This window comes from Apodemus sylvaticus, chromosome 12 (genome assembly GCF_947179515.1).
Source record: "Apodemus sylvaticus chromosome 12, mApoSyl1.1, whole genome shotgun sequence".
Classification (NCBI taxonomy): Eukaryota; Metazoa; Chordata; class Mammalia; order Rodentia; family Muridae; genus Apodemus; species Apodemus sylvaticus.
In genome coordinates, this window is record NC_067483.1 from 88,090,612 (window position 1) to 88,112,492 (window position 21,881).

Genomic DNA, 21,881 nt, shown 5'->3' on the forward strand with positions numbered 1-21,881 from the left:
ATTTACTTTGCCTGTGAGTGTCAGGATAATGCGTGGAAGCCGGCTTCAGTTATCTCCTTCTACCGTGTGGAGCCTGGACTCTAACTTGGACTCAGGCGTGGTGGCCAGCCACGTGCTTGTCAGCTACCTCATCACACCCTCAGAAGTTCATATAGATAATAGCTTCAAGTCTTTTACAAAAAAATTGTTTTTTTTTTTTTTACTTAAGGAAGTCAAGTTATAATACAGATTATTAATACAATAAACTTTTAAAAATAGCCTAACTTCAGAAGTCAATTGAGGGCTAGAAAGATGGTTCAGTGGTGAAGAACACTTACAAAAGAACCAGATTTTATTCTCAGGACACACATAGCAGCTTACAACAGTCTATAACTCCTTTTCCAGAGGACGTGATGCCTCCTCTTCTGGAGTCCTTGGACACTACATATATATAGTATATATACATATGTGTATGTATATACACACTTGAACAAATCAGTTGGTGCAGGTCTCGGGGATGGCTCAGCAGGTTAGGTTTGCTGCCAATCCTGACTTCAGCCCCAGGGACCCAGATGGTGATAGGAGCAAAGAGACCTCCACAAGCTGTGCTCTGATTTTCACTTGCACACACTCAAATGTAAAAATGTTTCAAGAGTCAATGGTGAAATTGTATTTAGTTACAATATAAAAAGGAAGGGGAAAAAGCTCTCAGGAAGGAACTTAATAGTAAACATGATACATATGGACATATATGAAGAACACATGATCTTGAAAAGGAAGATTCAGTATCTTAAATTAATGAGTTAATGGTAGCCAGGCAGTGGTGGCGCACGCCTTTAATCCCAGCACTTGGGAGACAGAGGCAGGCAGGTTTCTAAGTTCGAGGCCAGCCTGGTCTACATAGTGAATTTCAGGACAGCCAGAGCTACACAGAGAAACCCTGTCTCGAAAAATAAAAACAAAAACAAAAAAACAACAAAAAAAAATCTGAAACTTACTGTAGATAAGAGAGCAGAAAGGAGTCTATAAGATGAATTAACTCAATGGTTGCTTGAGTAGTGGAGTTCTAAAGGCGGGAGCAACGTACACAGCAATTAGTGAAGTAAAGAACCTTTGGCTGGAGAGATGGATCAGGGGTTAAGAGCACTGACTACTCTTCTGAAGGTCCTGAGTTCAAATCCCAGCAGCCACATGGTGGCTCACAACCATCCACAACGAGGTCTGACCTCTTCTTGGAGTGGCTGAAGACAGCTACAGTGTACTTACATATAATAAATAAAATTAAAAAAACAAAACCTTTTGGAGTGTACACTCATAGTTCTCGTCCTCATTGTGCTGTGGGGCAGGGCTTAGATATGATACAGATACACGTTGGTCTGAGAAGGTTTTGTCTTTTTATTATGCTTGAGTATGGGTGTGGAGATCAGAGACCATCTTAGGACGTGGATGTTGTCTTAGTCAGGGTTTCTATTCCTGTACAAACATCATGACCAAGAAGCAAGTTGGGGATTAAAGGGTTTATTCAGCTTACACTTCCACATTGCAGTCCATCACTATAGGAAGTCAGGACTGGAACTCAAATAGGTCAGGAAGCAGGAGCTGATGCAGAGGCCATGGAGGCATGTTTCTTACTGGCTTGCTTCCCCTGGCTTGCTCAGCCTGCTCTCTTATAGAACCCAAGAATCTCAGCCCAGGGATGGCACCACCCACAAGGGGCCCTCCCCCCTTGATCACTAATTGAGAAAATGCCCCACAGCTGGATCTCATGGAGGCACTTCCCCAACTGAAGCTCCTTTATGATAACTCAGCCTGTGTCAAGTTGACACACAAAACCAGCCAGTACAGATGTTCTTTCCACCATGTGCGCAGTAGGGATAAAACCCAGGCTTGGCAGCTGGGCTCATCTTTTCTTCATGTGTCTGCGTGTGGAGGCATAGGGACGCCTTCCTCATCTGACCTTATTCTTGCTTTGTCACTGCTGTTTGAGACAGGGTCTCTGCTTGAACCAGGCTGGCTTTTCAGCTCACATAGATCCACTTGCCTCAGCATGCCTGAGTTAAAGGAATGTACCACACACCCAGCCTTACCTTATTCTTTGAGAGCTTGTCTAGTTTGCTCTAGGGATCCCATCTCAGTCTTTCTAGGCTACAATTAAAGGCTGTCCCTGGCCGGCTAGCATTTGCATAGGTTCTGGGGTCCAAGCTCCAGTCTTGTTTGCACAGCAAGTACTTTAACTGCTGAGTCATCACTCTGACCCCTCAAAATTTATCTGATTATACACTTCCAACATAATTTATTATATTTCTAGTACTTGTGTTTGAATTACAGGTGCGTACTATAACATTAGCCTGGCCTGGCTTAGTTTATATGATATTTGTAATTTATTCTAGATGTTCTTCTGCATTTTTTGAGGAAGAGAGATCAGCCTTAAAACAGAAGCGGCAGAAAATCAGGCTGTTACAACAAAGGAAAGTTGCAGATGTTTCACAGTTCAAAGATCTCCCCGATGAAATTCCTCTACCCCTGGTTATTGGAACCAAAGTTACGGGTAAGTAAAAGCAAGCTGAGTCATGGGTCTCTTCAAGTTGTAACCCAGATGGTGTCGGTTCTACACTGGAAGTGTAACTGCTTCTGCAGCAGTACACTAGAGGGAAGAAATATTAGTGCACTGGAGCCATGGCTAAAGTTAAGAGCACTTGCAGCTTTTGGAGAGGTTCTGGGGTCAGTTCCCAGCACCTGCCCAGAGCTTACAACCTGTTCCAGGGGGATCTGATACGCATTTCTGATCTATGAAGGCACCAGGCATGCATGTAGTACACATGCATGCTTGTAGGCAAACATTCATACACATAAAAATAAGTACATTAAAAATATATATATTAATTCAATACTACCTTCTACGGTATGAACTAAAGTGGTCAGGCATAGTGGCAAAGGCCTGTTACCCTAGCTCCATGGGAAGCTGATGCCAGCATGGCCTGTCTACACAGCAGGGCCTTGCCTCAAAATAGAACAGGGCTGGGATGTGCCTTCCTGGAAATGTTGCCTTCAGTGCCACTGTTCGTATGACTTTCACATGTGCTGTCCCTTCAGACTGGAGTTAAGTGACAGTGACATGCAGACGAGGGCAGGAGGGTCAGAAGATGAAGGTTATCCTTAGCTCTGTTGTGGTTAGAGAAGCCTGGGGTTTACAGGAGTCCTATTTAAAGTTGAAAATAAACTACTTCTAATATGTTGCTTAAAAGTATGATATCCAGAGTTTTTATGCTTGCTTTTTAGGAGCTTGTATTCTAAATGGTGGTCTTTTCTTTAATCTGCTTGGTAGCTGTCTTAGTCGGGGTTTCTACTCCTGCACAAACATCATGACCAAGAAGCAAGTTGGGGAAGAAAGGGTTTATTCAGCTTACACTTCCACATTGCAGTTCATCACCAAAGGAAGTCAGGACTGGAACTCAAGCAGGTCAGGAAGCAGGAGCTGATGCAGAGGCCATGGAGGGATGTTCCTTACTGGCTTGCTTCCCCTGGCTTGCTCAGCCTGCTCTCTTATAGAACCCAAGAATACCAGCCCAGAGGTGGTACCACCCACAAGGGGCCCTCCCCCCTTGATCACTAATTGAGAAAATGCCCCACAGCTGGATCTTATGGAGGCACTTCCCCAACTGAAGCTCCTTTTTCTGTGATAACTCCAGCGTGTGTCAAGTTGACTCACAAAACCAGCCAGTACAGTAGCTATATGATTTCATTTATGTGCCAAATTAAGAATCATCTTTGCAGTTTTGTTTTTATTTTAAAAACTATTAATTCTTTAAACCTAAAATAAAATACATAGTCATGTTGAAACTAGTAGACCGTGAGACTGTATTTTTAGGGTTTAAAGTGTATGCTTAGGACAGTTTTATTTGATAAGTGTTTGTGTGTCCTAAATATAATCCCTGTTTCTCTTTTCAGCACGATTGCGTGGCATTCACGATGGTCTGTTTACTGGTCAGATAGATGCTGTGGACACTCTTAATGCTACTTACAGAGTAACTTTCGATAGGACAGGGCTTGGGACCCATACCATTCCTGACTATGAAGTTCTTGTGAGTAATGTTTTATTAAACTTAATTAAAATGTTTTATAGTGAGCCAGGCGGTGGTGATGCACGCCTGTAATCCCAGCTCTCTGGGAGGCAGAGGCAGGTGGATTTCTGAGTTCGAGACCAGCCTGGTCTACAGAGTGATTTCCATGACAGCCAGGGCTACACAAAGAAACTCTGTCTAGAAAAAAACCAAAAAAAAAAAAAAAAAAAAAAGAATACTACTTATTCAAAGCTCTAAAGCTGGGTTTTTTTGTTTTGTTTATAATCACATGGAGACTAGATTCTAGGTCTTTTGATATTCTAATACACATTAACCTGCTGAGGTACTCATCAGTCTTGATTTCGTAATGTGGAAGTTATGCGTGCATTCATGAGTGTGTGTGTGTCTGCATTCATGCTCGCGTTTGTGCCTTGGATTTGGATGAGTGCAGGGGTGGTGATGACTGGGCCGCCGAGATACATCCCCAGTCTCACACTCTGTAAATGCTTTACTACTGGACACAGCTAATGAGTGCTCGCCTTGGTATGGAGGCCCCATAGACCTGTATGAGTACAGAAAATGCACGCGTGTAACTGCAGTCTGCACTGCTGTGGTGGAGGTTGATATGTAGTACTTATAAGTTCTCTTAAGTGCTGTGGGTTATTCTCTCTCTCACAGAGTAACGAGCCTCACGAGACAATGCCAATCGCTGCCTTTGGACAAAAACAGCGGCCTTCTCGGTTTTTTATGACCCCCCCACGGTTACATTATACTCCCCCTCTCCAGTCACCGATTACAGTAAGTAGTATAGACATGCCCTCCGGAGTGGAACTGAATATGAACTGTGTTCTCATGGAGCACATGTTACAGCCACTTGAGACTTGAGCTCCCTAGATTATATTGAACTGATTGGCAGATATTAAAATAAGCAAATAGTTTCTCCAATTCTGAAAGGAGTTTCTTCATTACTGGTTTTTAATGTAATTTTATTAAACAGAACATTCACTCTAAAGATAGTCAATGAGTAGATGATTCCTTCTGGCCCTCAGGACGGTGACCCTTTACTAGGACAGTCCCCTTGGAGAAGTAAAATTTCCGGCTCTGACACGGAGACACTAGGAGGCTTTCCAGTAGAATTCCTTATCCAGGTGGTAAGTTGCTCTAAATGCTCCTGTTGCTTGGAAACTGAATGTCTTCAGTGTTGTTAAGGTTGGAGTCTTTCTGTGGGTCAAACATTTTTACATATTATTCTTTCCGTCACTGTGTGGGTTTTCAGGACTCTGCTATTTCTGACAAATTCTTTTGGTATTTTTAAGTCAGGGTTTCTCTGTGTAGCCCTGGCTGTCCTAGAACTCACTCTGTAGACCAGTCTAGCCTCAAACTCAGAAAACGCCTGCCTCTGCCTCCCAAGGGCTGGGATTAAAGGCGTGTGCCACCACTGCCCACCTCTGTCAAATTCTTAAAACAATAATTTAGCTGGGCGGTGGCGCACGCCTGTAATCCCAGCACTCTGGGAGGCAGGGGCTGGTGGATTTCTGAGTTCAAGGCCAGCCTTGTCTGCAGAGTGAGTTCCAGGACAGCCAAGGCTACACAGAGAAACCCTGTCTCAAAAAAACCAAATCCAAAAAAACTAAAAAAAAAAAACAAAACAAAACAATAATTTGAATTGTCTCGTTTTCCCCCCTTTTTTAGATAAGAAATTCTTGTTTACTTACTAAGTACTAAGGGATTAGACGCTAAGAAATCTTATGTCTGACTTAATGTATAGAAGCATTATATGTAGCAGTCTTTCAGAATAGTCTGACTTTTATAAATGCAATGAGTTATCTTGTTTGTTTGGTTTTTGGAGCTAAGGTCTGGCTATGCAGCCCTGGCTGGCCTGGAGTTCACAGAGACCTGCCTGCCTCTGCCTCTGTGTGCTGGGATTAAGGATTTGGGCCACTGTGCTTGGTTTGAGCCATTGGTTTTGAAAATTAGATTAAATCAGGTCAGATAAAAGAAGCAAGACTGGGAAGCTGAGCGCGGTGCTTAGAGTTCACAGCCAGCCCAAGCTATTAGCTACAGGCTAGACTCAGACAGAACAGGAAATGAGAGATTACACAGTTCTGTTAAATCAGAGCCTAGGAGGCTGGAGAGATGGATGGGTCAGTCAGTAGTTAAGAGTACTAACTGCTCTTCCAGAAGACCAGGATTCAATTCCCAGTACCCACGTGGTAGCCCACAACTGTCCATAAAGCCAAGATCTAACACCCTCGCACAGACATACATGTAGGCAAATCATAGTGCACATAAAATAAAAATTATTTTTAAAAATCATAGTCTAGTATTGTTTTGACAGTTCTTTTCCTTCTTTTGAAAATAATATTTTAGTCTGGAATGCTCTTTTTAAAAAAAATTTTGTTTTTGTTTTTGAGCTAAGCAATGGTGGCGCATGCCTTTGATCCTAGCACTCTGGAGGCAGAGGCAGGTAGATCTCTGTGAGTTCGAGGACAGCCTGGCCTATAGAGAGAGCTCTAGGACAGCCAGGGCTGTACAGAGAAATCTGTCTTGAAAAAACAAGTAAAATACACACATACACATTGTTTGTTTATTGAGATTATAATACAATTAAATTATCTTCTCCTTCCTTTTTCTCCATTCAAACTCTTTCATAAATCCCTGCTTGCCCTCCCTCAAATTTGTAGCCTCTTTTTCTTTAATTCCTGGTGTGTGTGTGTGTGTGAATACAACCTACTAATTGGTATAATGTTATTTGTATGTTTGTGATTTTTAGGGCTGACCATTTGGTGTTGGACAACTACCAATTGATGTAATTATTTAGTACCCAGTTAATATAAAATTCTACACCCATGTATATAAAACCTTATTGAGTTTCTTCCACTTAGCATTCCTTAGCTGCCTGTGGTTCTCTGCTCACATTGGCGTGCCTGCGGGTATTTCCTTGTGCGGGTCTTGTTTGGGCAGCCATGCTGTTGAGACTGCATGTATATGGCTTCCCTGGCAGTTCTAGCTACTCAGTCTCGTGGCAAATGTCCTGCTCCTCTGTCTCTACAGTCTCCCCACCCCTCTTTTGTGGTGATCCCTGACCATTAGGTACAAGAGTTGTGTTGTTGATATATCATTTGGGACTGAACTTCACAACTGTGCATTCTAATTGGTTGTGGTTTTCTGTGAGAAGTGAAAACTACATTCGGTGTGGATATAAGGATAAATATTTAGAACATAGATAGGTTTAAGCTGGTTTAGTAAAGTGGTGATTGTGACTAGTCCTAAAATACAGTGTCTATAAAAGTACTTGCAATGTAATCCATTAAAATACTCAGTGTTCACACTTTAGGCTAATATTTCAGAGAAGTTTTATATGCATGTTCATAGGATTTCATATTAATTAGATAATAAATAATTAGTCTTGCAATATGCCTTTTGGCTTACAGAGTGAATAAGCTATTTTTATATGAAGGGTTGAAAATATGAAGTCAGGACTTGTCCCTTGCAACCATCTTTGAAAGACATACCCAAAGAGAGCTGTAAGCCAAGGGGACCTAGGTGTACACATTGTCCCGTTGTCTGCTCTACTGATGTCTTTATTGGTGCTTATGTATTTGATTTTTTTTAAAGATTTATTTATTTTCTTTATATGAGCACACTGTATAATATACTTCAGACATCCCAGAAGAGGGCATCAGATTCCATTACAGATGGTTGTGAGCCTCCATGTCATTGCTAGGAATCAACTCAGGACCTCTAGAAGAACAGTCAGTGTTCTTAACCACTGGGCCATCTCTCCAGCCTGTATTTGATCTTCATGGATGTTTTTTGTTTTGTTTTGTTTTCTGGGTGGATAGTTTTAAGTGCATAGCAAAGTTAAGAGTAACAGATGTTTCACATAAGCCCCCTGCCTCACACTTGTATAATGTACTTCACCATTATGGCGCATTTGTTACAGTCAACCAGTTTATATTGTTACCATTATCCCCAAGAAAAAATATTATAGTAAAGGTCACTCTGGGTGTTGTTTATAAGAGTTTGGACAAAAATCTTTTGTTGTTGTTTCTAGCTGCTAACCCTCTGTCTAGTTTCTCTGTATTTAAAACAAAACAAAACAAAACAAAAAAGGAAACAAATTGATAAAGAAAAATGGGCGTATTTATACTTTGGAAAGACTCCTAGTTTCTTTCTGCCCTTCCTTAAGGGATGTTACAGTTCTATAGAAAAGATGGAATTAGAGAGAAAGCACACACACACTGGAGGGTCTCTGTGGCAGTGGAAACCTCCCCACTGGCTCCCTGCCTGCTGTGGAAGCCTCGGTTCTCCACTGGTCACACTCTCTAGCTCAGTAGTCGGTAGGCAGAGGGAGGGATACAGAAATCTATCTCCCTAGATTATTCGAGACTGCCAGGGCTTTGCCTCCTGGGCTGAGCTCAGCCCAGGGACATAGTGGTAACTCCTTCTTCCTGTAACAACTTTAACGTAAGGGATTTAGGTATTGAGCCATGTCTTTAGTGCTGGGACTGTGCCTGAAAGGAGTGGTGGGCATCTTAGATGTGCATCCGAGCTTCCTCCGTGTCTTCTCACGGCCTGGCATCCCTATCCCCTGCACTGCGGACGGACGGACGTGCCCCTTTTCCGTCCATTCACTTGCTAACAGGTCTTGATTGCTTCCAGGGTTCAGTAATTCTGAAATTCTGATTCTGTCCTAAAGATCTATGTGTAGGTTTTTGTGTAGCTATATAAGTAACCTAATAATGGGATCTAGAGGTTTGATTGGATTTGTAGCCCCCCCCCACACACACACACACACATACACATACGCATACCCTTTGGTTTTTTGGGGGATTGGGATTTCGGTTTTTGTTTTGTTGGTTTGAAATGAAGTCTACATCACTGGGCTGGAATTTGCCATTTAGCCAAGGATGACCTTGCTCTCCCTGTCTCCACTTCCAAGTGCTGGGATTGCAGACTACGATGTATGATGCTGGGAGTTCAACTCAGTGCCTCGTGCACACTGGAGAGCACTTTGCTATTGAGCAGCATTCCCAGCCCTTGGAGGCTGCACTCTTACAGACAGTTCTGTATTCAGTTGATAGGGCTGTGACATTTCATTTGTTGGCTGTCACTGATGAGTTGTTGATTCATTAATATTGCAGAGATGGTGTCTAGAGACATGCATGTGGTAGAGCTCGTCCACATCTTATGCTGTTATCAGTTCTTTCTCTTCCCTCCCTCCTCTTCTTCAACAAAGACCTTTTTTAAAAGTTCATTTATTTTTACTCATGGAGACAGTGTGTGTGCCATGGTGTCTGTTTAGGAGTCAGAAGGCAACATTGTAGAGTCGGTTCTCTGCCAGACAATGGTACACACACATTTAATCTCAACACTCAGGAGGCAGAGGCAGGCGGGTCTCTGAGTTGGAGGCCAGCCTGGTCTACAGAGTGAGTTCCAGGACAGCCAGGGCTATACAGAGAAACCCTGTCTCGAAAAAACAAATAAAACCATACCAAAAACCAACCAACCAACCAACCCACCAGCCCAGTTGGTTCCTCCTTCCTCCATGTGGGAATCAAACTCAGGTGGTCAGGCTTGTAAGCAAATGCCTTTACCTCTGAGCCGTCTCACCACCTCTAATTACAGTCAGCTTTAAAATATTTTCTTTTCATAGGTTGTGTTTTGAGTCAGTGTCAGTGTCACATGTAGACTAGGCTGGCCTGGAACTTGCTCTGTAGCCTTAGAAGGCCTCTGACGTGATCCTCCTGCTTTAATGCCCTGAGTGCTGAAGTTGAGTGTGTGTTCTGTGCTTGAGCTTACAGTATGTTTGCTTATTGTTCACATGTATAAAATAAAGTGTTGCCAGGCCGTGGTGGCGCACGCCTTTAATCCCAGCACTCTGGGAGGCAGAGGCAGACGGATTTCTGAGTTCGAGGCCAGCCTGGTCTACAGAGTGAGTTCCAGGACAACCAGGGCTGTACAGAGAAACCCTGTCTCAAAAAAAACCAAAAACCAAAACCAAAGCCAAACAAAAATAAAGTGCTTTGCCATATTGAAGCACTAAAATGTACCATTAGGACATCTGGGTGAAAACTAGAAATTTGATAGACCTGAATGTCTCTATTTATACATTTCTCTTTCTGTCTACAGACTAAGTTATCAAAAATTCTCATGATTAAAAAGGAGCATATAAAGAAATTAAGGGAAATGAACACAGAAGCAGAAAAGCTGGTAAGGATTTAAGGATTTATTTCCCTTTGTTTACATGTTTAATTTTAAAGTGGTGAGGCCTAATTTTTTTATCTGGGAAAAAAAACCCTTGAGACTCATTTGTTTGTTTTTACTTGAGACCAGGTCTTGCTGTGTGCCTTGTGGCCTGAAATGGGTTGTATAGCCTAGGCTGGGTTATATAGACCAGGCTGGGTTGTATAGACCAGGCTGTGTTGTATAGACCAGGCTGTGTTGTATAGACCAGGCTGTGTTGTATATACCAGCCTGGGTTGTATAGACCAGCCTGGGTTGTATAGACCAGCCTGGGTTGTATAGACCAACCTGGGTTGTATAGACCAGCCTGGCTTCTGACTTCTGGCAGTCATCCTGCATTTGCCTCCTGGTGCCAGGACCAGAGGCTTGTGTCAACACATCTGGTTGCAATAAATATTACTTTAAATCATTATTTTATTTTCTCTTTTCTTAGTATATTGAGTACATGCTACTAATTCAGCAGTGGGATAGTTAGTACCTTACCCATTAGTTGCATAGAATTAATGCATGGTTTAGCCTCGTGGATCATTTATATGAGCATAGAATTCCTAGGACTAGTTAATACATCTCACTAAGGAAATTTTAACGATAGTTTTTTAAAAGTGCTTCAGAATAAGGTACTAAATTGTCATATTTAAGTTAACTTGATAGAGATTTTATTATTCAGGTAAGTCCAAAAAACTGGGTCAGTTTTATTTGTAATAAAGAAGTAGTGAAGGTTTGGGCTTTTTAAGATTCATTTTATTTATATGTCTGTGTCTGTGTGAATATATGTTATATGTGTTCATACAGATACCCCTGGAGGAGCCATGTGTACTCTTAGTTGCTGAGCCATCTCTCTAGCCTCTTTGAAACTATTTACATAAAATCATTCTTTAAAAGCAACTCTCAGTTATGGAGAGATGGCTCAGTGGTCAAGAGCACTGACAGCTCTTCCAAAGGCCTGAATTCAATTTCCAGCAACTACATGGAGGCTCACAACCATCTGTAGTGGGATCTGATGCTTTCTTCTGGTGTACATAAAGACAGCGTACGAATATACATGAAACAAACAAACATCTTAAAAAATAAAAGTAACTCTCATTATAAACTATGCTGGCCTCAAACTCACAGAGATTCACCTGCTTTTGCCTCCCAAGTGCTCAGACTAAAGATACCAGCAAGATTATTTTCTTACCAGGGCATCTTTTGAAAATAAACCTGGGCCAGCACTTGGGAGGCAGAGGCAGGTGGATTTCTGAGTTCAAGGCCAGCCAGGTCTACAAAGTGAGTTCCAGGACAGCCGCCAAAAGAGAGAGAGAGAGAGAGAGAGAGAGAGAGAGAGAGAGAGAGAGAGAGAGAGAGAGAGAGAGAGAAGAGAAGAGGAGGGGAGGGGAGGGGAGGGGAGGGGAGGGGAGGGGAGGGGAGGGGAGGGGAGAGGAGAGGAGGAGAGAAAAAAAGAGAAAGAGAAAGAGAAAGAGAAAGAAAGAAAACAAACAAACCTGGGGCTCGAGGTATATAGTTCAGTGGGGTCTGGCTTCAAATCATAGCCCAAGTAGATAGGTGGGTGGGTGGGTGGGTGGATGGATGGATGGATGGATGGATGGATGGATGGATAGATGGATAGATGGATAGATGGATAGATGGATATAGATAGACAGCTAGCCTACAACTTAGACTCAGATGTACAGGATAAAGGAAGGTAAGAGGTAGCAAATTGTTGTGGAATAGTATATGTTTCCAAAACATTCACCCTTATGTAAGGAAAGAGCTAATATCTGATTTGTTCAAAAGATTGTTGACAATCAATCAATCAATATCTACAGGGGGTTTGTTTTTGTTTTTTGGTTTATTTTTTCTTTTTTGGTTTTTGGTTTTGTTTGGTTTTTTTTTTTTTAAGTTATTGGGAATTACTAAGACTATCAAAAATATATTCAATGTGGTTTTTTTTCTTTCCTTCTGTGAAGTTATGTGAGCTAACTGAGCAGTGGTGGTACACACCTTTACTCCCAGTGCTCTGGAAGCAGAGGCACACAGAGAAACCCTGCTCTGATTTCAGGTGGTTTAATATGAACTAGTAGTGTTTTTATCTACCCTTTCTAGCCTCTACACTAAAATATACTTAAGTTAAAAGCTAGTTTATGTTTAATTTTACCAAATAGTTTGAGTACTTCACTGTTTTTCACCTCTAAGGATTAGGCATAGCACTTTGTTCAAAGTAGTCTGGCTCTCCCTGCTCTCCCCGCTCTCCCACATCCTACTCTCACCTCTCTGCCCCTTGGGCTCTCCTCCCCCGCCCCCCACGTGGTCATGGCCGGCCTCTACTCCACTTCTCTATTCATTCATATTCATTCATATTCATTCTCTCTCTCTCTCTCTCTCTCTCTCTCTCTCTCTCTCTCTCTCTCTCTCTCTGCCTTTCTCTACCACTAACTCCCACCCTTTATCCGGAATAAACTCTATTCTATACCAAAAAAAAAAAGAAGAAGAAAAGAAAATTAGTCTGTTAAAGTTTCCTTTTCACCCAGGGGAAAAAAAACTGTGTATGTGTGTGTGTGTTATGTGTGTGTACTTGGATGTGCAGATGCATAAATGTAATGTATTGTTTAGAGAGTAGAGTTGAGTGTGAGGTCTTCTTCCATCACTTCCACAGGAGTGTGTGTCTGCTCTCTCAGTGGTCCTGGAGCTCATGGGTTCAGGTTGACTGTCTAGTTGCAAGAACCACCTCTCTTTGCTGCCCAGTGCTGTGCTGGGTTATAAGCAGTACGTGTGCGCAGTTCATGTGCTGGGTTACACATTCAGGTCCTTCTGCAATAAGCCAAACCAAGTGAGCTGCCATCCTCCTAAACCCACAAACATTGTATGACGTTTTTCAGAGTATATTTCTGAACTAGATTTTTTTTTTGGATCAATGTAAATAGTACTAGTAAGTTAGTGAACGTTTGAGTTCATTAACCTCACTATATCTTTTCTATTTTAGATTATTCCAGTATTCCTTAGCATATTAAAATGATACATGTGGGGCTGGAAAGATGGCTCAGTGTTTGAGAACACTGGCTGCTCTTCCAGAGGTCCTGAGTTCAATTCCCAGCAACCACATGGTGGCTCACAACCATCTGTAATGGGATCTGATGCTCTTTTCTGGTGTGCCTGAAGACAGTGACAGTGTACTCATATAACTTAAATAAATAAATCTTTAAAAAAAAAAAACAACTTTGCAAGTCAGCGTAGGAGTACGTACCTATAATAATAGCACTTGGGATGTTGTGAGTTCAAAGCCTACCTGGGTTATAACAAACTGATGTTCAACTATGTTAATGATCAGGGTAATGTGAATACACAAGTACCATTCACACTTCTTTAAAGGTTTTATTTCGCTGGGCGGTGGTATCACATGCCTTTAATCCCAGCACTTGGGAGGCAGAGGCAGGCAGATTTCTGAGTTTGAGGCCAGCCTGGTCTACAGAGTGAATTCCAGGATAGCCAGAGGTACACAGAGAGACCCTGTCTCAACAACAACAAGAACAACAAATTATTTCATGTGTATGTGTGATTTGTTATCATGTATGACTATTAAAGACCTAATACCAAAGATAGGTAAAAATTTTACAAGTTAAAACTTTCTATTCCACAACTCAGGATGATTCTACCCATTGGGAAAAAAGGTGTATGTATGTACTATGTCCTCAGTAGCAGTGCTGACCTTAAATTAGAGGCATCCCAGAGACCAGCAAGGAGGGCAGCATGGCCGTGTGCCACTGACTCTTACCAGGAGTGTTGTTTAGCAGCAGGTGACCTAATGTGTAAACCTCAGCAGAGGTGCCTTAGCCCCAGTCCTAGTACTTAGGAGGAAAAGGGCCGAGGACCACTGCAGGTCCCAGGCCAGCCTGGTTTATCTGTGAGCTCTTGACTATCCAGAACTACATACCAAGGTGCTTTCTCACAAAATATTTTGAGAAAACAAAGTTTTCTCATATTTTATAAAACAAAGTTAATAGAAAACTATGAATTTGTGGTAATGGTCTTTTTGGAAAGAGAAAATAGAAATACCCCAGGTAGGGTTATAGGATATTGGTGTTCTCTTAATTGGACTAGGTGGGTTTCTCTGTTATTACTTTACCTAATCCTCCCACACCCTCCCCTTGGTTTTTTGAGACAGGGTTTCTCTGTGTAGCCCTAGCTGTCCTAGAACTTGCTCTGTAGACCAGGCTGGCCTGGAACTCACAGAGATCCACCTGCCTCTGCCTCCAGAGCTCTAGGACTAAAGGCGTACTCCTCCACCACCCAGCTAATTTCCCTACTTTTGTCGACATAGGATTGATGCTCAGTCAGCTGTACTTGCATGGATTTCATAATTGGATCATATGCCTGTGAAACCACGGCCATATGCTCTGCTAAACAGAAAACCATTCCCTGCTATTCTAAGATTTCTTTTGGTAATCTCTCCCTGATTTCTAGGCAGCCATTGATATGCTGTCTGACATCATGGGTTAAGATTAGTTTATATTTTCTAGAATATTGTATAAATAGGATCATACAGTCTATATGAGTCCTTTTCATGCCTAGTTTTCACATAAGAAGTTTGAGATACACATACTTAGTGACAGAATACACCATTGTTTTTTACCTTCAGTGCTAGTGATCAAACCAGGGCCCTGGGCTTGCACCACTGAGTCACACTTCCCCTTGTGATGTGCCATACTTTATCCATTCATTTATAGATGAGCACTTGGATTTGTCCCAGTTTTCAATTTCTCTAAAATGCTGTGAACATTGGTATACAGATCTTTGTGTAAACAGCTGTTTTTTCCTCTTGGCATGTTTATGATAGGTGAGTGTTTAGCTTTTTACACATCTGTGTTTTTATACAGATGTGTTTACTAAGCAGTGATCTATTGATCTGTATATGCTTGTGCAATTTTATATTAAATTTTTTTCTAGATTTATTTATTATTATATGTAAGCACACTGTAGCTGTCTTTAGAAACACCAGAAGAGGGGCTGGAGAGATGGCTCAGCGATTAAGAGCACTGACTATGGTTAAGAGCACCGACTGCTCTTCTGAAGGTCCTGAGTTCAAATCCCAGCAACCACATGGTGGCTCACAACCATCCGTAATGAGATCTGACTTCCTCTTCTGGAGTGTCTGAAGACAGCTACAGTGTACTCATATAATAAATAAATAAATAAATAAATAAATAAATAAATAAATAAATAAATAAATGGTTTTATTTTAAAAAAAAAGAAAGAAACACCAGAAGAGGGCGTCAGATCTCATTACGGATGGTTGTGAGCCACCATGTGGTTGCTGGGATTTGAACTCAGGAACTTTGGGAGGGCAGTTAGTCTCTTAACCACTGAGCCATCTCACCAGCCCAATTTTATATTAAAACTTGAGTTAAAACAAAAAAAAAACGTTAACAAGCAAGAGGATAACTGTTGGGCACTCAGGGAGAAGAGGCAGGCAGATCTCATGAGTTCAAGGCCAGCCCAGTGCATGTGGCATATGCTAGGCCAGCCAGGGTTGTACGGTGAGACTCTGTATCAAAAACAAAACAAAACTAGTTTTTCCTCCATACTGGGAATTGACCCTAGGCTCTCACATATGCCAGCCGACACTCTTGTTACTGCGTTGTGCCCAGCCCTACAACATGACCTGTTCTAGCATGAAGTTACTATACCGATGTGGTTTCATGCTAGCGTTTAGGAAGTTCATATGTAACCTGACAGCTAATTCTTCCCCACTTGATTAACCTGCTATTTGACATGTTACATTACAGTGATTCCCTTTATTCCTCTGGCTCCCCATGGGACTGCCATGGGTGGTGCAGAGACATATTTGCAGTCAAAATATCCATACACATAAAAATAAAAATCTAAAAAAAAAATTAGTATTTGAAGAATGCTTATATAACTCTTCATTGGTTAGTGTGCAAGGAAGTGTTCATACCTTGTTCACTGAGAAGGTAAGCTACTGGTCTAGAAGGCAGCTCTCCATATCAGTAGCCTGAAACCTACTTCTGGATTATCTGTATTACCCTGCTACTGTGATAAACATCATGACCAAGGTAACTTACAGAAGAAGGAGTTTGTCTGGGTTTATGGCTCTGGAGGAGTAAGAGTCCATCTTGGTGACAAGAGCAGGAAGCTGAGAGCTCATATCCTCAACTATAGTACAGAGGAGAGGAAGCCGGCTGCAAGCAGCACAGTCGCAAAGCCCCCTCCAGGGCCGTAGTTCTTCCATCAAGGCTGGACCTCCTAACCTTGCCCAGTGACTTCCACCAAATGTTCAAACACCAGAGCCCACAGAGGACAACTTGAAGGCCTGTAGCCTCCAAATTACTATGTTCTACTCTCCCTACACCCAGTGGCTTGGGACTTTGTCAGTACAAAATGAATTTAGACCAACGTCACAGGTTTCTGCAGTCTTTCACAGTCTCAACACTGTTTCAAAGTTCAAAGTCTCTTGAAGCTCAAGACAATCTCTTAATTATAACCTCCTATAAAATCAAAAAGTGAATTACATATTTTCTGTCAGGGCATAGTGTGGAAATACTGGATCAAAGCAAGACTGGATCCCAGAGAGCAAACACCAAATCCTGGAGCTCATCTCTGATATCAAAAGGGCATTTGCTTCATTTAGGTTTTCTGTATATAAAATCTCTACTAAAGGAAGTGGGAGCTACAGAGCTGGTTGAGCGGCTGGGTGCATACTGCCCTTGCAGTTGCTCGTGCTCTCAGCGAGCATCCCACGACTGCCTGTGACTCCAGCTCTAGGGCAGTCCCATAGAGCTGCATTGGTGTTCACATGTACACACACTCACCTAACTTAGAACAGATCAGAGAGGACAGAGTGAATGCAGACAGTATGCACCATTACCAGGTAAGAACAGCATCATTGGCTATAGGCTGGTATAATAACCTGCTACTATTTTAGATCTTTTAGATTATGGAAATTGCATTGTTACCAGGACAGTACCTTACCAAGATCTGCTTTTTCTTGTCAGAAATCCTACTCCATGCCCATTGGCATTGAATTCCAACGGAGATATGCAACAATTGTTCTGGAGCTGGAACAGTTGAACAAGGACCTAAACAAAGTTCTGCATAAAGTTCAGCAGTATTGCTATGAGGTAAGTAATTGGTATTGTTTTCATTGTTTGTTTGTTTGTTTGTTTGTTTGTTTGTTTGGGGTTTTTTAAAAAGATGGGGTCTCACTTTGTAGCTGTGGCTGTGGAACTTGCTCTGGAGACCAGGCTGGCCTCCCACTCAGAAGTCCACCTGCCTCTGCCTCGTGCTGGATTAAAGGCGTGTGCCATCGTGCACAGCCTAATTTGTATTGTTTTCCCTCTATGTTTTGTTATTTGAAGCTTAATGATTTTACCTTCACCTTTTATAGGCTCTAAGTTAAACCCGTATCTTTAAACAGTCTTTCATCAGAACTGCAATTTGCATATATATTTGCTCATATCAATGTTAAAAGAATATTTTATACATAGTAAATTATCAATTTTCAGTTACTCACTTACAAATTATATTGTTCTATCAAAAAAATGGTGTAGGATTAATAGTCCAGAAAAAAGTTCTCTTTTGTATTTTGATGGTGCCTGCGTGCATGTGTGTTCTTGTCTCTTTGCTGGGGGCAGGTACTTCTGGGCGCCAGAGTCAGCAGTGGGTTTCAGGTGTCATTGCTCAGGAACTGTGGATCTCGTTTTATCACACAGGGTCTCACGGGGACCCAGGGCTCACTAATCAGGCGTCTGTCTCATGTACCATTTCCCAGTCCCTTGCTGAGTTTGTTGAAACAGTCTAGTCTGTGTTAGCCTTGAATTCATAATTCCTCTGCCTCACCCTCCTCTAGCCCAAGTACTAGAATTACAGACATGCACTATTGCACCTGCTAGAACAATTACTCTTAATTCCACTATAAGAGACTTTTAATCCAGTAACATGGCTGCTCCAGCAAGGAAAACATCCAAAGACCTGGGTCCAAGTGATCCAGGTGAAATGCAGACTCCGCCCTTACTTAGTACACATCTTTAATCCCAAACAATGTAAGTGAGGTTAGGTTAAAAGTGTCTACTAAGCCGGGCGGTAGTGGCGCATGCCTGTAATACCAGCACTCTGGGAGGCAGAGGCAGGCAGATTTCTGAGTTCGAGGCCAGCCTGGTGGTCTACAGAGTGAGTTCCTCCAGGACAGCCAGGGCTACACAGAAAAACCCTGTCTCGAAAAAAACAAATCAAAAAAAAAAAAATGTCTACTAATTGAGGGTCAGACAAAGTGTCAAATGAGAAAGATTTGACCAAATGAGTCAGAGATAGGCTACGCCCAACTCTCACAATAACAGACAGAAAGATAGAAGTAAGAGCAGAGCACAGTGTGTGCCACCGTCGTCATTTGGGAGTCAGTTGAGTGCGGTGCAGTGGAGTTGAGTTTGTTCCTGACTTCATGCAGTTCTGTATACGTTGCCAGAAGCAGTTTTTACCGGGACAATTTTAGAGACAGGTTGCAAGCAAAGACAGGAGGAGCCAGAGAATAAGAAGCCAAAAGATGAGGACAGATTGCAGAGTTAGTCTGAGGCCAAGCAGAGCAATTCAGTCAAAGCTGAGAGAAGCCAGATGGAATCAGTCGGCTTGGAGAGGAGTTTGAGCCACAACAGCTGAGTTGAACCAGCCAGCCAGAGATCAGAAAGAGCTACAAAGGGTGAGCTTATCCAACAGGAAATCTAGGAGGCTGAAACGTTCTAGGCCTAAGGTCAGCAAACAGAGGCTGGAAGCTGAAGCCTTGAAGGGCAGACTTGCAGACATTAAGATTGTATGGAAGCTTCCAGGCCTAGGCCTAGAGGCGGCACAGAAAAAGAGATGCTCGGGGCTCAGCCCAAGCCCTGTATTCCTAAAGCTTGGCTCCAGCTCTGTCTCATCACTTCATTCGAGGAAATAAAGTCAGCATTTACATGGACTTTCCACTATCCCAGAAATCATAATTTAGTTTACTTACTATGATCTTTTTCTCCTTAAATATATGGATATTTGCGAGTTCATATGCTTCTGCACCATGTGCATGCCATTGGAGGCCAGAGAAGGTGTCAGCTCCTCTGGAACTGGAGTGACAGACTGACGAGCCATCATGCGGTGTTGGGTCCTCTGTCAGGGCAGTAAGCAGTCGCCATCCATCCAGCCTCCTTCCTCCCTTAAACAGACTTATTTTATTAAGTTTGTGAGTGTTTTGTGTACATGTATACACGTGCATCATGTGTGTGCTCAGTGCCTCAGAAGTCGGAGAGGGCCGTGGGTCCCCTGGAACTGGAGTGAAAAGCAGTTCTGAGTCACCATGTGTGTGCTGGAAACCAAACCTGAATCCTCCACACAAACAATCCTCTAAACCACTCTTCCTCCTTTCAATTGTTTTAGAGCTGTAAACCGTGGATTTCAGGGACACGGGTCACACGTGTTATAATTTTTCATTTTTTCATTCACATATGATTATAAATAGGAGGGTAGCTCAGCCAGCTCCTAAATTTGAAACTCTTACTGCTGAGTGAGTGTTAAATTATTGTGATAGATTCAGAGTGCTCCTGCTTTTGCATTCTTTGAAGCTGTGTTTCTAGCAAAGACCCCTCTATTTGTGATAGGAGATTCTAATCACCATGTTGGCAAGTCCTAAAAAATCCACCACAGATGATGATGTCTATCTATATGAACTGAACTGAGAAAATGAATTGTAGTCACCTATGCCTGTTCTTTTAGCCATGCATCCTCACATACCCCATCCCCACTCCTGCACCCCTTTCATGGTTCTGGGAGTGGTATTACCTGGGCTTTGCGTATTCTAGGCGAGTTCTTTGCCACTAAACTGTACTTCTGATCCCTTGGTTTTAAGGATACAGTATTGCTTTACAGCCAAGGCTGGCCTTGAGCTTCAAACCGTTCCGCTGCTGCTTCCTCAGTGAGAGATTGGAAGTGTGCCACTGTGCTTAGCTGCATCATTATTTATTTCTACTTTCCTGATACTTGCCTGCTACCTGTCTATCAATGACTCATTCTAGTAAATCGATTTCCTGACCTGACTAACATCTATCTGGAACAAGTATACACCATGGGGTTTAAGAGATTTCCATGACAAAACGACACATAAAGATAGGGCTTACACATGAGTCTCTAGTCCTCAAGGACATTTGTGAGAGGCTTTCTTAAAGTATAGCATCAATTTAAAGAAATAAGAACCTAAGCACCATGACTAAGTAGTTTGATTCTTTAGTACACACAGACAGATGAACACATATTTACCAAAAGGAATATAGTAGAATTTTCATTCCCTATTACTCCCAGGATGAGAAAATTGACACCAAAATAAACAAATACATGAAATTTAAAAATCAGAACCTTGGGGCTGCAGTGATGGCTTAGCAGTTGAAAGTACTGGGTGCTTTTCAAGGGGACCCAGGGTTGGTTTCCAGTAGCCTCGTGCTGGTCATTCATTGCAGCCTTATTAGTGACTCCAAACATTTGAAAACAGTTATAGTCCAACTCTTAGGAAGTTGGCCAAATAACTTATGGGACCCTTAACACAGTGCTGTGCTGCTCTAGGAAGAAAAGACGAGTTGGAGCGTTGACTCTGGTTGAGAGCATTTACTGTTCTTCAGAGGTTCCATTCCTAGTATCCACATGATGGCTCTCAAACATCTGGAATGGATCCAGTATTCTGTTCTGATCTCCACAAGCACCAGGCATGCACATAGTGTACACAGTGTACAGACATACATGTAGACAGAAACATCATACACATAACATAATTTTAAACACTGAGAAGAGGGGAGGCTATCTTCCTGATAAAAAGTAACTTTCAGGATATTTTTAGCTTTATTAGTATCAGAATTATGCATATAAGTATGCATGCGTGTATGCGTATGTACATGCGTGCTCACATGCCATGGCACACATGAGGAAGTCAGAGGACAACTTCCCAGTTCTCTTTCACCATGGCTTCTAGCGTTGAGCTCAGGTCATCAGGCTCGCAAGGCAAGCACATTTATCTGCTGATAAGGAGGACCATCTCACTGGTCCTCCAGGACTTACTGTAGAGTAACATAAAGAACAAGCAAACAAAAACCGTAAGCATGCAAACGAGGCATGGCGACAACATCCTACAGTGAAGCTCTGTCCAAGCTCTTCTGGAGACTGATGAGCCCTGGGGTTTGAAGCCAGCCTGGGTAACATAGTAAGCTTGATGAACGCTCTTCTCAATAAACAAGCGGGAGGAGGGGGCAGAAAGAGAAAGTGGGGGTGGATTTCGTGGGACAGGAGTGGTACCTGACTTCTGGGATCTGTGGAAATAAGATTCATTTTACCTGTTTACTTCCTTTCTGCAGGAAGGATAAAGCTATAGACTGGTTTGAGTATGGGGTGGTATTGGAGAGGCAGGTGGACCACCATGTGCTTGATGCTACCTCTAACAGTAAATAAATTGATTGGGGTGTAGCTCAGTAGTAGAGTTCATGCATGGCTTGTTCATAGCCAAGTTTGATCCATTGCAAAATCAGGACAGAACATATCAAGGAGATGGGCTGTTCTTCTGTAAAGTCCTTATCGAACAGGTTGAGGGCCTACATCGAC

The 21,881-nt window shown here is 42.3% G+C and overlaps 1 protein-coding gene across 4 annotated transcripts in view; it reads left to right on the top strand.

Annotated features, from left to right (window-relative positions):
• The window catches only part of Lin9 (lin-9 DREAM MuvB core complex component), a 48,871-nt gene that overhangs the window by 22,123 nt on the left and 4,867 nt on the right, over nucleotides 1-21,881 (top strand). For all 4 annotated transcript variants that reach the window (XM_052200413.1, XM_052200412.1, XM_052200414.1 and 1 more), the window contains 6 exons: nucleotides 2,370-2,527; nucleotides 3,928-4,061; nucleotides 4,719-4,838; nucleotides 5,090-5,191; nucleotides 10,176-10,256; nucleotides 17,276-17,401. In XM_052200413.1, coding sequence (XP_052056373.1) covers nucleotides 2,370-2,527; nucleotides 3,928-4,061; nucleotides 4,719-4,838; nucleotides 5,090-5,191; nucleotides 10,176-10,256; nucleotides 17,276-17,401 — 721 coding nt within the window. The remainder of the gene's footprint in view (nucleotides 1-2,369; nucleotides 2,528-3,927; nucleotides 4,062-4,718; nucleotides 4,839-5,089; nucleotides 5,192-10,175; nucleotides 10,257-17,275; nucleotides 17,402-21,881) is intronic.